At 49.1% G+C, this 15,284-nt stretch overlaps 1 protein-coding gene and 1 pseudogene across 2 annotated transcripts in view; one reads left to right on the top strand and one right to left on the bottom strand.

Moving 5' to 3' along the window:
• AP1M1 (adaptor related protein complex 1 subunit mu 1) overlaps positions 1-8,837 on the top strand; it is a 29,721-nt gene extending 20,884 nt beyond the window's left edge. The window contains exons 7-12 of the mRNA XM_082623984.1: positions 122-264; positions 730-801; positions 1,437-1,595; positions 6,940-7,065; positions 7,703-7,778; positions 7,940-8,837. Of these exons, the coding sequence (XP_082480110.1) occupies positions 122-264; positions 730-801; positions 1,437-1,595; positions 6,940-7,065; positions 7,703-7,778; positions 7,940-7,962 (599 nt within the window). The 3' untranslated portion in view covers positions 7,963-8,837. The remainder of the gene's footprint in view (positions 1-121; positions 265-729; positions 802-1,436; positions 1,596-6,939; positions 7,066-7,702; positions 7,779-7,939) is intronic.
• Positions 8,838-12,233: 3,396 nt separating this feature from the next.
• On the bottom strand, positions 12,234-13,183 carry LOC309804367 (NADH-cytochrome b5 reductase 3-like; annotated as a pseudogene). Its single transcript has one exon. The product of its transcript is annotated as an NADH-cytochrome b5 reductase 3-like (transcript).
• Positions 13,184-15,284: the final 2,101 nt, after the last annotated feature.

The following is a 15,284-nucleotide window of genomic DNA, read 5'->3' as shown; positions in this document are numbered from 1 at the left end:
AGATACTCTCACAGATCTGCTCTGCTCTGTCAGGGGTGAACCCTAGACAGTGGGAGCATTGCTGAGAGAGTGACCTGGGGGGCCTAGGCACTGTCACGCCCTCACCCCCACCTCCCCTCAGGTGGCAAAAGCAAGTCCGTGGAGCTGGAGGACGTGAAGTTCCACCAGTGCGTGCGGCTCTCTCGCTTTGAGAACGACCGCACCATCTCCTTCATCCCGCCCGACGGCGAGTTCGAGCTCATGTCCTACCGCCTCAACACCCATGTGAGTTCACCAGCCGCCAGCCAAGCGGGCCCCCAGGCCCCCACCCCTGCTCCTCCCCTGGGGCAGCCTCCCTCCTCTCCCCTGCTGGCTGGGAGCCGTCCCCGTCCACAGCGAGTCTCACGTCTTGTGAGGTGATGCCCAGGACGGGGCACAGCTCCCCACGAGCAGCCTGAGCTCCAAGGAGCCTGTTTGACAATGCAAGGCTCTGAACTTTCTGAACCAAGGGGCCAGGCCCCTTTGACACCACTGCCTCTTTCCCAGGCATCCCCACCAGAGCGTCCTCAGTGATGTTTTCTGCATTTTCTCTAATGCTCTGACCCATCCTGGCACCAGCTGTGGAGCCCCGAGCAGCAGTGTGCTGGGCTCACACCTGGCCCAGTGGTCCCTTGCCCTCAGTTTCCCCTCTGTGAAACAGGGCTTTGTAAAACGACTGGTTGTGAGCGCCACCTTCACTCTCCCCGACAGGTCAAGCCCTTGATCTGGATCGAGTCCGTGATTGAAAAGCATTCCCACAGCCGCATCGAGTACATGATCAAGGTGTGTGTGCATCCTGCACGCAGCATCAGCCAGGCGTGCGGGGCGTAAGAGGGGGGATTTGGGCTCCCCCACCTAGTGCAGGCCTTCTGGTATCTCTGGCCTGTCCGGGGCCTTTGGCACAGCGTCCTAACCCAGGACTGGGGGCACGCTGGGGCTCTGTGACCTGTCCAGGGGGTGAGGCCTGTGGCTGTCATCCGTGCTGCCTCACTGTGAGCTCAGGCACAGCGTGGGCCTTGGGCACAGAGAGGACACACTGCCCGGGTCTTGTGTGCGGCCACTGTGGCAGTGGCCTGTGACCAAGTGTCCAGGTGGAGCACTCCTGCCACTCAGTGACCTCGCCTAGCCCAGGCCAGCCCTGGTCACATAGACATTTTCCCTGGAGGCCAGGGCCAGAGGGAGGGATCGGGAGTCCCAAAGGCCAAGGGGACAGGAGGACAGAGACTGACCGTCCAAAGTTGAGCTTAAGGAAAACCTCAGGGGGTGGGAGAGAGCATGGGGGTCAGCTCGGTGCTGGGAGTGGGACTCCCAGAGGCCAGGCCAAGGGGCGTGTGGCCCTTGTGGGAACAGGCTGGGTGGGAGCCAGGCTGTCTCACCTTCGCCTGCCGCAACCTTGGCCACATTGGCCTCGTCTCCAGGCCAAGAGCCAGTTCAAGCGGCGGTCAACGGCCAACAACGTGGAGATCCACATCCCCGTGCCCAACGATGCCGACTCCCCCAAGTTCAAGACGACAGTGGGGAGCGTCAAGTGGGTCCCCGAGAACAGTGAAATTGTGTGGTCCATCAAGTCCTTCCCGGTGAGCACCCTTCTTGGCGGGGCACCCCCTCCAGGCAGGCATGGGCAGAGGCCTGCTCCACTCAGCCTGGCTGGGGCAGGGGTGGAGCCGGGGCCCAGGGTAGGGGGGCACTCCACCTTCCTCTTGTGTGTGAACCGGCCTGTCTTCAGAGTCACGGCAGGGGTCCCTCTCTCCCTCCTTCTTTCTCCCTCTGACACTCCTGTTTAGAACTCAGCTTCCCTCCTGGGGAACAGACGGCCTTGGGGCCAGAGCCTCACGGGAATCCAGCACCAGCTCCAGGAAGGTAGAGCGCTTCCTTCCCCGGCCCACAGGCTGGTATAGCCACCTGGCTTGTGTTGAGGATTTTGAGCACTTGAGTCTGGGTTTGTGGGAAGAGTGCCCTGGGACTGGAAGATGGGTAAGCGGCTGTGCCGACTTAGGGTGTGGCCCATTGCCATTCTCATGATAGACAAGATGGAGCATTTTTTCATGTCTCAGAGGACTGTTTGTGCTTCTTTCTCTGGAAACTGTAGTAGCTGTCTCTTGCTCACTTCTCTATCAAGTGTGCTCATTTTCTTCTTAGTTTCCAAAAGCTGTTTACACATGGGCAAGATTAGTACCTTTTCTTTGATATCAGCTGCAAATGGTATTTCTCAGTGTTTGGTGTTTGTCTTTTGACTTTGCTTCTGGTGTTTTTTGCTGTGTAACCTTTTCGATTGCTTCTTCTTTTAATTGTTGTTTAATGTAGTCACATTTCTCAGTCTTTTTCTTTTATTGTGTTTGGATTTTAAGTCATGATTTGAAAGGCTTCCCCATTCCAGGCTCTAAAACAATTCACCCATGTTTGCTTCTAGAACAAGTACAGTAGTATTTTTCACCTTAGACTTTAGGTCCTTTTGGAGCACAGTATGGTAAATGGGTGACATACAGATCCAACTTTATCTTTTCCCACATGGCTATCCAGTTTCCTAGCATCATTCACTAAAAAGTCCCATCTTTTCCCCAGTGGTTTGAAATGCTGTGTTTTTCAAAAATCAAATTTTCATGCAGCATTAGGTCTCTTTCTGAGCATCCTCTTGTCTGTCTCTCCATGCCGCAAGGCCACATTTTAACTTTATTCTATGTTTTAACATCTGGTAGGGCCAACCCTACCCCCACCGTAACTCCCCACAACCCCACTGCTTGTCTGTTTCCTGGCAACTCTTGCTTGTTTCATTTTTCTTATAAATTTTAGAATCAGTTTGTTTGCACTAAATTTGTAAGTTAATTGGGAAGGATTAACACCTTTTTGAGGCCTAATTATCCTATCAATAGCCTTGCCCCACTCTCACCTTTGTGCCTTATGGGAATGTTTTAATGCTTACCTTATATATACCTCATATGGCCTTTCCCATTGTTTTTAAAGGTACTTTTATTTAAATATAACATGCAGAAAAGTAACAAGTGATATGTGTACAACTCAGTGAATTTCCTCAGAGTGAACACAACTGAACTAGATAAAAGCCACAGAACACTCCTTGCCTCCAGGACACCCCAAGGATCTCTTCTGGTTTTGCATATGTCTCATTAAGATAAATTTTAAGTTGGTGTTTTGGTAAATGGGGTCTTCTCTTCCATTGTGTCTTACAACAGGTTGCTAACGTTTGTATGGTAATTTTGTTTCCTGGTACCTTATTAATTTTTTGTTTGTGGTAGTTTTTCTTTCAATTCTCATGGGTTTTTAGATATTCTTCCACACTGTTTGCAGCCAGATGCAGTTTCCCCTTTTCCTCTCCCATTCTTGGGCACGTTATGGCTTTTGGCGTCTCACTGTTTCACTTGCTGTCTCCATTGCCTGTAAATGGCGGTGGAGAGAGCAGCCTCCTGGCTTTGCCCCCAACTGGAGCTGGCAGGGTTTCCCCTCTTAAGTGTGTTGCTGCTTTGGGCTACAATTCACTTCAGTCCTACTTTACTGTGTTTTTATTTTTTATTTTATTTTATTTTTTTATATTTACATATTTTTATTTGGTTGCGCTGGGTCTTAGTTGGGGCAGGCAGGCTCCTTAGTTGTAGCACACAGGCTCCTTAGTTGTGTCATGCGGACTCTTAGTTGCTGCATGTGAACTGTTAGTTGCTGCATGCACGTGGGATCTAGTTCCCTGACCAGGGATCAAACCTGGGCCCCCTGCATTGGGAGCGCAGAGTCCTAACCACTGCGCCACCAGGGAAGTCCCCTTTACTGTGTTTTTAGCACAAATGGCCAAAGAATTTACCCAAACGCCTCTTCAGTGTCTGTAAGTTCCTATATTAATATAGGATGGATCTTGAACCATCCATGCATTCTGGCAAGCTCCACTTGATCATGATCTATTTTCTCTTTAATGTGCTATTAATCCTGTTGGTTAACATTGTATGTAGGATTTTTACATTGAGATTCATAACTGAGATTGATTTTTTTTTTGGTACAGTCTCTATCCGGTATCAATATTGTACCCATTTCATTATTTTTTTGTCTCCCTTTTCCATGATTCAGAAGTTTAAGTAGCCTTGAGATCATCTCGCCTTGAGAGGATTGGTAGAATTTGGCTGTGTGACCATCTGTATCTCTGTTACTTTCTCTACCTCATCTGTGGAAATGAGACCATTTAGAGTTTCTATTTCTGTTGGAGTCAGTTTAGGTAAATTGTATTTTCCTACAAAATTATCCATCCTAACCAGGTTTTCAAATTTGCCTACACAGAGTTGTAGAAAATTGGTGTCTTTTTTTCCCCTTCTCTTATGACAATTACTTCTCCCTTGTTATATCTTATTTTGCGTACTTGTGCCTTCTTTTTTCCTTGATAAGGTTACCTGGTGGTTTGCGTATTTTTTTTCCAGATTCACTTTTTAGTTTATTTGTTGTAATAGTTTTCAGTTTTATAAGTCTTTAATTTAGTTTCTTCATCCTTTCTTTGCTCTAGTTTTCAAGTTATGTATTTTAATTTGATTATTTTGTTTTAAAATTTGTATTGATATAAATGAATATTCAAGCCACAAATGTTCCTCTGAACCCTGCCTTAGCTGTATAGCCCATAGATCTGGCATGTAATATTTGATATTATCTAGAAATTCTGTAATTGAATGGAGAGTGTTTTTTTGTTTTGTTTTGGTTTGTTTGTTTGAATTTCCTAGTCAAGGGTTTTTTTCCATTTTGTCTTCACTATAAATTTGGTGCTTTGAGACCAGAGAATGTTATTCATGCTGTTTCTACTTCTAGAATTTATTGAAGTGTTCATTGTGCACTAATAGAAGGTCAAAGTTTGTGAATATCCCATATGTAGTTGAGAAGAAGATAGGGCCTCTGTTATTGGGGTAGAGAATTTGACACATGTGCCATGAGGCCTGCCATGATGCCATGACAGCATCAGTCAGACAGAGAGCTGGGCCAGCTCTGCCTTCCTCTGGTTCTCTTCTCCTCTCTTGTAGCATCTGCTTAACAAAAGTTGCTGCCATGTTATTTGGTGCATAGATACTCCTCCTATCTATTGTATCCTCCCTATGGATCATAGGAATAGCCTTTAGGATTGTGGACTATCATCCTCTGCACCTGTAATTCTTTGCCCTGAATTCTCCGCTGTGGCGTCAGCCCTGCTCTATTTTGTTTGACTTTGGCTGGCATGCCTTCACCCATTCTTTCTACTGGTTTAGCCTTTCTCACTCTGCTTTTACAGTGTGGAGTTGGGTTTTGGTCTGTGAGCCAACCTCTAAGTCTTTCTCATTAATAGGAGAAGTAAACCCATTTACATGGACATGACTGACACAAGGTAGGCTTGCAGACTTCCACCACCCCCCAGAGAGGGCCTGCCTCTCTGCATATTGTTTTGCTTTCATTTTCCACTTTGCTTTTTCTTTAATTACTACTCTTAACTGTTTTTTTTGTTTGTTTGTTTTTTGGACTGCGTTTGGGTCTTTGCTGCGTGCGGGTTTTCTCTAGTTGCAGTGAACAGGGGCTACTCTGTGTTGTGGTGTGCAGGCGTCTCGTTGCGATGGCTTCTCTTGTTACGGAGCATGGGCTATAGGCGCGTGGGCTTCAGTAGTTGCGGCATGCAGGCTCAGTAGTTGCAGTACGTGGGCCCTAGAGCACACAGGCTTCATCAGTTGTGGCTTGCGGGCTCTAGAGCACAGGCTCAGTAGTTGTGACGCATGGGCTTAGTTGTTCTGTGGCGTGTGGGATCTTCCCGGACCAGGGATTGAACCCGTGACCCCTGCATTGGCAGGAAGATTCTTAACCACTACGCCACCAGGGAAGTCCCTCCACTTTGTTTTTATAAGGCTCAGATTTTTGGTCAGGTTATTGTTTCATACATAGGCTGATGGAGCTGATTTTATTCCTTTGCTGCCTGCCTCGTCTGTTGCTGAGACCACATTATTCTCCCCTCATTGTCCCAGAATCTTCACTGAGCACATAGCACCGAGTCAGGCAAAGTCCACATTCCTGCACTGATGAGCAGAGACTGACCACTCACTTCATCCCGGGGAGGGGAGCATGAGCTCAGCCCTGGGGAGGCGTGGCTCTCGCCTGCCCTGCCCTGCCCTGCCCGAGGCATGCAGAAGTAGCTCTGGTCGGCAGTGACTCCTGTTGCCAGAGGCCTGGGGATCAAAACCCTCCATGTCCTGGGTGTGACGAGAACTGTGCTCCCCACTGCTCCCTGCTGTTCTGGGTGAGACTCACCGGGCGCCTGGACAACCAGGCCAAGACTCCTGTCTCCTCGTGGCCGAGAGGAGGGTTCCAGTCATTCCTGGCCCTGCTCCAAGCCCCATCTCTGGAGTCATTGCTCAGCTCCCAGGGCCAGAGCCACGCCCTTCGGGGGCAAGACCCAGGGCCAGCTCATCAGTCAGCCCCCGACCTTGATCTCTTATTTTTGTTGCCTCTCCCTGTTCCCTTTTCTTCGTTTTGACACATCCCTCTTGCTTTCACACACCTTCCTGACACTGGGCTCTGGGGGTGTTCACTTGGACTCTGGCCTGGGCAGGTAGGGGCCCTTGTCCCACGGCAGCCCACATCTGCACTGTGTGCGCTCGCTCTCCCTCTCTGTTCTTCCCTCCCAAGGCCTGTTGGTCTTATTTTCCTTGAAGCAGCTAGGCTTCTGTGCCTGGCAACTTGTGAAATTTTCTCTTCATCCTCAGAATTCAACAGTTTTCCCCAGCGGGGCTGGTGGGGGCAGCCCGTGAGGCCTGGAGGACAAGTATGAGTGTTTTGGAGAAGCCAAGGCACTGGGTGACTGCAGGCCACACAGGAAGGGGCTTGGTGGCCGAGCCAGCAGTCTGGCATTCTCCAGGGGCAGCTGTTGGCTGAGCTTGCCCGGGGCCTCAGCCTGACCACCTCCACCCTGGTGTTCTCCCCCAGGGCGGCAAGGAGTACCTGATGCGGGCCCACTTCGGCCTGCCCAGCGTGGAGGCGGAGGACAAGGAGGGCAAGCCCCCGATCAGTGTCAAGTTTGAGATCCCCTACTTCACTACCTCCGGCATCCAGGTACATGCGGCCAGGGCTGCCAGGGCCCCAGAGCGGACATGGACAGGCCCAGGGGGGCCTTACAGGGACCGGGACCAGGTGTCAGTCCAGGCTCAGAGGGTTGCAGGTGACAGACATCAGTGCAACCAGTTAGAAAAGGGTGCTAATTGGCTTGTCCCGGGGCTCCACGGTGCTCCCCGGCTCTGCCTGTCTCTGAGGGCAGCCCGGCCCTAATGGAAAGAGGCCCATAGTTGTCTACCCAGACCTGACCTGTGCTTGAGCTCCAAGCTCAGAGATGCATTCAGTCCCCAAAACTAGAGTTTGAACCTCTAGCATCCACACACTTGCCACCATGGGACCCGTTTTCCTGGGCACCTCCGCAGAAGACCTGCATGGGGAAGAGAACCCTGGACGGGACCCCTTCTCCAGGAATCTGCTAGAGGGCTGTGCCCGAGAGTGCACATCTGGCTCTTTGCCGCATCTTCTAGAAGTGCCTCCACCCTCCCTCAGCCTCAGAGAGTTTCAGACAGATCAAGGCCCTTTGCCCCCTCCCTCGCCCTCCTGGTCACAACCTGGCCCCGGGAGGAATGACTAAGGGGGGACTAGGAAGGGGGATGGGGGGGTGTGCATGCTTAGGGCCCTGGTACCTGTGCCCCAGGTGCGCTACCTGAAGATCATCGAGAAGAGCGGCTACCAAGCCCTACCGTGGGTTCGTTACATCACTCAGAACGGAGGTGCGTGCGGCCCACCCGTGGGGCAGGTCGTGGGGGTGCTGAAAAGGTCCCTGGTGGGCATGCCGCTGTCTCCAGGGTGGTGCTCACGGAGCAGCCCCAGGGTCGGGGCAGGTGGGTCCAGGGTGCAGAGCAGACAACAGACGCCTCCTCCTCACTCCTAGATTACCAGCTCCGGACCCAGTGAGGGGCCACGGTGGCCAACGCTCCCAGCCCGGTACCGGGGCTCCTGGTGGAAGCACCGGGAGGAAGCACCTGCCAAGCCTGCTGGAAGGAAGGGCTCCCCTGGACACCAGCCACCCTCCCGGCTCCACCCAGGGGCCCCTCCTCCTCCAGGTGCACCTGCTGTGCCGTGGCCACTCTCATCCCCCAAGTCCCTTTTCCCAGAAGAGGCTTATCTTCAAGAAGTCTTGTCTCTTTGCCCCGGAGTCAGTTTGAAGGGAAGGAAAGAAATCTTTCCCTCCAGAGATCAAATACAGCCTTCTGTGCTGTTTAGCTCCTAGTCACGAAAAGATTGGGAAACGCTCGCCAGACCACTGTCTGGCCGGGCTGGCAGGGCCACCGTTTTGTTGCCATTCTGCTGAATGTTGTAGGTTTATTGAGTGTTCCTGGATTTTTGTCTTGCTCCGTTGCTGTTTACGTGAACTTCACTGTCCACGCCTCCTGCCCCTCATCCTGAAGCGCTCAGGCAGCACTTAGCGAGGACAGGACCTCCCCGTTCCTCGCCCTCCTCCCCAGAGAGGCTGACGCTGGGTCACCTTTCCACATCAGGCCAGAACCTGGCACTTTGATCGGAGGCTGCAGCTTATGGCTGTTCCTTGGAGGCTCCTTGGCCTGGACGCATAGGCTTCAACAGAGGTGCCTTCTTAGGGCCAGCCTGTGCCACACGATGCTGTCACTCAGCCACATCAGTGTTTGTCCCACCAGAGGAGGTGGGGTCCAGGAAGGGCCCCTGGCCTCAGAGGGTGGGGCACACGGGTCATCCACATCCGTGCTTGGACACCACCCCCTTCAACCCTGTCTGTGTTTGTGTCATGAGTACATTAAATTCCATCAGTTAAACATGCTGCCTGCCTTCCACCTGATGCAGCGTGGTGCTGACTCCCCATGGATGACCAAGGGGAGGTGCACGCTCACGCCAACCTATGTGTGGCTCCGTGTGGTGTCACCAGCTCCCAGTGCCCCTACATCCCCCAGGGAAGACGGGAACAGGCAATGGGACAGCAGAGCCATTGCACTGGGCCACCAGGGCCACCCCTTCTAGGGGGGCCATACAGAGGAGAGCACATGAGCAAAATGTATCCCTCTCATCTGAGATGACTGTTACAACCCCCAACCCTCAGATCACCAACAGCTTGCCCCCATCCCTCCCCAGCCCAGTGGTCTTCCTTAGAGTGTGGTCCTGGTACCAGCAACATCAGCGTCCCCTTCGAGCTCACTACAAATGCAGGTTCACAAGCCCACCCTGACCTGCTGAGGCAGAGTCTCGGGATGGGGCCCAGGAGACCGGTTAACAGGCTGTACATGTGATCCGTGCACGCACTGGAGTCTGAGAACCGCTGCCTGGTCCATAGAGGGGATTACGGTGGGCACATGGGCAGGAGGAGCTTGTCTTCCCACTGCAGACACCTGCACCCACTGTCCCGCCAACGCTGATGGCCCTGCCTGCCCCACACCCTCTTACCTTCAAGGTCTGTGTTTTCTTCCCCCTCTCCCATTATCACCCAGCTCCTCCTTGGAGGTCTAGTGGGCATCAGCCTGAGTGGAATCTTGGCCTTTTACCGTGTGCAGTAAAGGACGTTGCCCTGGCCCAGGGGTCAGGCTAAAGCCCTTGCAGGCACCCTTAATGCCCCACCCCTCACTTGCATGCCCACATGTGCAGCAAGCCCTGGTGGCCTCCCTCCAGAAGACCCTGGGGAGCCACAATATACAAAGAGACAATGACCAGAATTTTCCAAAATTAAACATTTTAAATGTAAAATCTTTACATTCTCAGATTTAGAAAACCAGTGAGCCCAAATCAGGATAAATAAACCTAAGTCTAAAACTAAAAAACATCACAGTCAAAATGCAGAACATTAGAGACTCAGTGAAGATCATAAAAAGCAATGCAAAGAAGATAAAAACACACAACACACACAAAAAAGAAAAAAGCAATTAGGCTGAGAGCTGGTTTCACAACTGCAAGAATGGAAGTCAGAAGATAAAGAATAGGCTCAAATTGCTGAGAGAAGATGACTAATCTGTGATGACCAATTCTGTTCCCAGCAAAAGGACAAAATTAAAAGTTTAACAATAGCAGACCCTCACGAAGCAACTTGGCGTACAACAAGAAGGAGATTCAGGACTTCCCTGGTGGCTCAGTGGTTAAGAATCCATGTGCCAATGCAGGGGACACGGGTTTGAGCCCTGGTCTGGGACGATCCCACATGTTGCGGAGCAAATAAGCCCGTGCACCACAACTGCTGAATCCTGCGTGCTGCAACTACTGAAGCCCATGCACCTAGAGCCTGTGCTCCATAACAAGAGAAGCCACCGCAAAATGAGAAGCCCGCACACCGCAACGAAGAGTAGCCACCCACTCTCCACAATTAGAGAAAGCCTGTGCACAGCAACGAAGACCCAACACCGCCAACAAAAAAAAAAAAGAAAAAAGAAAAAAGGATTCAGTGCAGGAGGGAGGAAAGAGACTTGAGGAGGATTGCTGAAAAATCTTGGAAAACATTGGGAATATCTAAACTATCATTGACTGTATAAAGCAGTGGTAATGATGAATTAGTAATGTCTGAGTAGTAACGTAAGGTACAAAACTAAAATTCTGGACAGCATCCTGCAAAATAGGCAGTTGGCATCCATACCTCCCAAAGTCTTTATACTGTTTGGGAAGAAGATGGACTAAAGTCTTAAAAAGCTATATATTCTTGGGCCTCCCTGGTGGCGCAGTGGTTGGGAGTCCGCCTGCCGATGCAGGGGATGCGGGTTCGTGCCCCGGTCTGGGAGGATCCCGTATGCCGCGGAGCGGCTGGGCCCGTGAGCCGTGGCCGCTGGGCCTGCGCATCCGGAGCCTGTGCTCCGCAGCGGGGGAGGCCACAGCGGTGAGAGGCCCGCGTACCGCAAAAAAAAAAAAAAAAAAAAAAAAAAAAGCTATATATTCTTGTATAACTTCCAAACCAGTGGATGGGAAACAGTTTAAAGAAAATTTTAACAAACCAACAGGAAAGGAGAGAGGAGCATGAAAAAGCGGGATAAATACAAGGTGTCCTAAGAATCTTTTAATAATAAACTTAAAACTGCACAACTTTTTATACTGTGCCATAGAAACCACAAAATAAAATTGTAGAAATAAATCCAAATGTTAGGAATCACAATAAATGTAAATGAAGCAAACCTGCTAGTTTTAAGATACAAAATCCAGCTATATCCTGTTTGTGAAATACACACCTGAAATATAAGTACACCACACAGTTAAAAGGAAAATAATGCTAACCAATACCAAAATAAACCTCATGTAGTTATATTAATATCAGACCAAATAGACTTCAGGCCAAAAAAAAAAAAAAGTGTACTAGACCCTGAAACACTTTTCACAAATTCCCAAGAATTCTTGGTATTAGAGTCCACATTCTCTAAGGAATTCTCAAGAGAATTGCTAGAATTCAACAACAAATGAATTTCTTTAAAATATTTACAAATATAATTAGTTTTCTTTTTTTTTCCAAATTAGCAAAGTTTTACTTCAGTGTTATGTTTGCTCATAAATTACTCTAAAAAGCCGATGTGCAAGAGGCTGACACGCTGTGGTCTAAAGGCAACGTCGAGGCCTCTGAGAATATCCCTCAGACAAGAGGCTCTGCTCAAAATCTCCCCCACCTGGGGTGAGGGCAGCAGGAGAGGGGTCTGGGACAGAGGGATAAATACATCATCTTAGCTCTGCCATTAGGGCTGGCAGCCCAGGACCCCAGGCTGGTCAATCAGAGGTCGACCACTTGGAGCTTCCAAAGCTGCCTGAATGTTTGGGTGTTTTGGGGAAATGCTGAGGCTTTGGGAGGGCCCATGTGCCAGCTGGAAGGGCCCTCGGCCAGCCCCCTCCTCCTACTCCAGCCCCAGGGAGAGTGCAACTCCCTGCTGGCCGGACCTGCTGTACCCTGGGGTCGAGGCAGCCTCTCACCCAGCAGCCCCTGCCAGGATGGGGTGGGGAAGGGCATCTTCAGTGAGGCCCAGACAGGAATATGCCCTAAAGGTGGCTGACAGCAGCCCACCTGTAACAGAGCCCTGCTCCCAAAGGGGTCCCTTGGGGACCAGCCCAGCAGGGTGACCTCCCAGGCACAGGCAGCCAGGCTGAACCCAGCCGCAGCAGGAGATGTGGGGGAGAGTGGTGTTAACAGACAACAGCAGGAGGAGTGGGTGCAGACAGGGCACGGTGAGTGTGGGGCGGAGCCAGCAGCCCAGGCCCGCCCATCAGAAGGCGAAGGAGCGCTCCTTGGGGTGGCCCACGCTGTCCAGGTTGGGCAGGCAGGCATACTGGACCATGCACGGGCGTCCACACATCAGCACCAGCGGCTCCTCCTCCCGGGGTGGAAGGTGGTCCCGGATCATCTCCTCATTCACGAAGCCCTGGCTGTAGTCCCAGGCTTCAGGGGCTCTGTCCACCGTGTACCAGAGCTTGAAACACTCAGAATGTTCGTTCTTCAGTTCCTCCAGCTCCGGCCGCAGCAAGAGGTCCTTCTCAGTCTTGTTGACAAAGCACAGGTGGCACACAGTGTGATCATCCATGTCCTTCATGATGGCGCGGATCACCTGCAGCATTGGGGTGATGCCCGTTCCTCCTGCAAACATGCCCACAGACTTCACCGTCTTGATGACAGGGTTGGATTTCTTGTCCGCACAGATGGCAAACTTTCCTTTGCCCTGGTAGACCAGCAGCCCATTTGGGCCTTGGAACTCAATGGTGCCTCCAATCTTCATGCTTTACAGGTACTGGGACATCTTCCCGCCAGCGGGAAACTTGGGGTGGGTGTCTTTGAAGTAAACCTTGATGACCAGGTCCACAAAGCCCTTGTCATCTCTGGAGATGGGCGTGTAGGGCCGAATGACCAGGTTCCCATCGATTCGAGCCGAGATATAGATGTGCTAGCCCTACAGGGAGGCCCAGGATGTGCTGGGGCGACAGTAGAGCAAAGTGGAACCATCAGGTGTCAAGGCTGATGACCTCCTTGTCAATCAGCCACAGCAGGTACTTGATGTCCAGGTTCTCGAGGGTGATGGCTGGGGTGGAGCTTTGGAACAGCTTCATGAGCAGGCTGTACAGGAACCAGATTGGGGAGAGGACCACGTGGCCCAACGTGCTCAGCCGGGCCCCCGTGGTGGTTCCGCTCTGCTCTAACTCCACCGCTGCCACCAAGACTACCACGCCCCGGGCCTGCCCCTGCCACCACCACGTCACTGAGCCCAAATATAGTTTTTAAGGACACTTCTAAATTACCATGTGGATTAAAGAAGGAAATGTAATGGAAATTAGAAAATACCAGTGGTTTTTTTTTTAATCTGGATGCAGGTTACATGAGTGTTCTCACTTTTGAAAATTCATCAAGCATTTATGATTGCTCACTCTTCTGTATATATGTTACACTTCAGTAAAATTTATAAAGAAAAAAAGGCAACAAATCTGTAAAGCAGCTGGGGGTGGAAAACACATTAACTTCAAAAGTGTGACAAGGTAAACAGCCTACTTTTCATCAGCAAAAAAGGAAGCCAGATGAAAGCAAAATGACATTTTCAATGTGCTGAAAGAAAACTGCCAACCCAACAAAAATATTTCAAGAATGTGGTTGAAATAAAAACTTTTTCAGACAAAGCCCGTAAGAGTTTGCCAGCAGCCAACTCACACTAAAGAAAATTCTAAATTATATTACTTCAGGCAAAAAGAAAGTGATCCCAGATGGAAGGTCAAGATGTAAGAAGGAAGAAAGAAGGAGTAAATACATGGGAAAACCTAAACAAACATAGGTTGCATAAAACAATAATAATGTTTCCTGGAGTTTAAAAAAGTGATAGAATTAAAATGTACAACAGAAAAAAAAAAAAAGTCCTCAGGGAGTAAATGGAGTTAAAGTGTTCCCAGTCCATGATTGTGTGGGACAAAAGTAAAAAACATTGATGAAATCTGCATTTTGATAAGCACGCATTATAACTTCTAAAGGAATCACTACAATAATAAAAGCAGAATTGTAACTTCCAGATGTTCAGAGGGAAGACAATGATTTTTTTAAAAGGCCACAGACAACCTCAAAGGAGGCCAGAGAGGCCAGAGAGGGGATAAAAAGGAACATAGAAAGGGTAAAAATAGAAAGTAAATTAATAGGGTAGATTTAAATCTAGATTTAAGTGTGATATCAATTATTACATTAAATGTAAATGGACAATACACTCCAGCTAAAGGTCAGTTTGTCAAACTGGATTTTTAAAAATTTCAACTCTATGTTATTTATAAGAGACACATAAAAACCATTAAAATACAGAAAGTTAAAAAATAACAGGATGGGGACTTCCCTGGTGGCGCAGTGGTTAAGAATCTGCCTGACAATGCAGGGTACATGGGTTCGAGCCCTGGTCCGGGAAGATCCCACATGCGGCGGAGCAACAAAGCCCATGAGCCACAACTACTGAGCCTGTGTGCTGCAACTACTGAAGCCCACAAGCCTAGAGCCCGTGCACTGCAACGAAGAGTAGCCCCGGCTTTCCACAACCAGAGAAAGCCTACACACAGCAAAAAAGACCCAACGCAGCCAAAGATAAAATTAATTAATTAATTTTTAAAAATATATAACAGATGGGGCAAATAACCATAGAAATACCGTAAGAAAGCTGGAATTATTATATTAATATTAGACAACATATGCTTTAAGGCAAAATCATTGCTGGAGATAAAGCGGGACATATTATTATAATAATAATAAAAGATTCATTTTATCAGGAAGATAAAAATATTTTTAATTTGTGTGACCCTAATAACATGGCCTCAAAATACATAAAGCAAAATTTGACACAACTACCAGGAGAGAGAGTTAAATCCACAGTAATAATGAGCAATTTAAATTCATCTCTCTCAGCAGTTGATAGAACAAGTAAATCAAAAAAGTCAGTAAAGATACAGAATATTAGAACTATACAATTAATAAATTTGACCTAATGGGCCTGTATATTTAGAACATTGTATTCAGCAACTACAAAATACATTTTTCTTTGAAGCACACACTGGGTTATAAAGCAAGATTGAAGGAAATAGTCCCTTTACCAAAACGTTATTTAGTTAGGAATCAATTTTAAAACAATAATAAGAAAAATCTCCATTTTTTGGAAATCCATTCTAAATAACCCATTGATCAAGGAAGGAATTTTAGGAAAATTATATTTTGGGAAATTAATTTTTAGGAAATAATTAAAATTTTGGAAAATTATCTTCAACTGAGAGATAATGAAAATACTTCATTTAAAAACTTGTGCAGGGGC

Source organism: Mesoplodon mirus (assembly GCF_964341445.2).
Source record: "Mesoplodon mirus genome assembly, chromosome: 5".
Classification (NCBI taxonomy): Eukaryota; Metazoa; Chordata; class Mammalia; order Artiodactyla; family Ziphiidae; genus Mesoplodon; species Mesoplodon mirus.
This window is presented reverse-complemented; position numbering and strand designations above follow the sequence as displayed.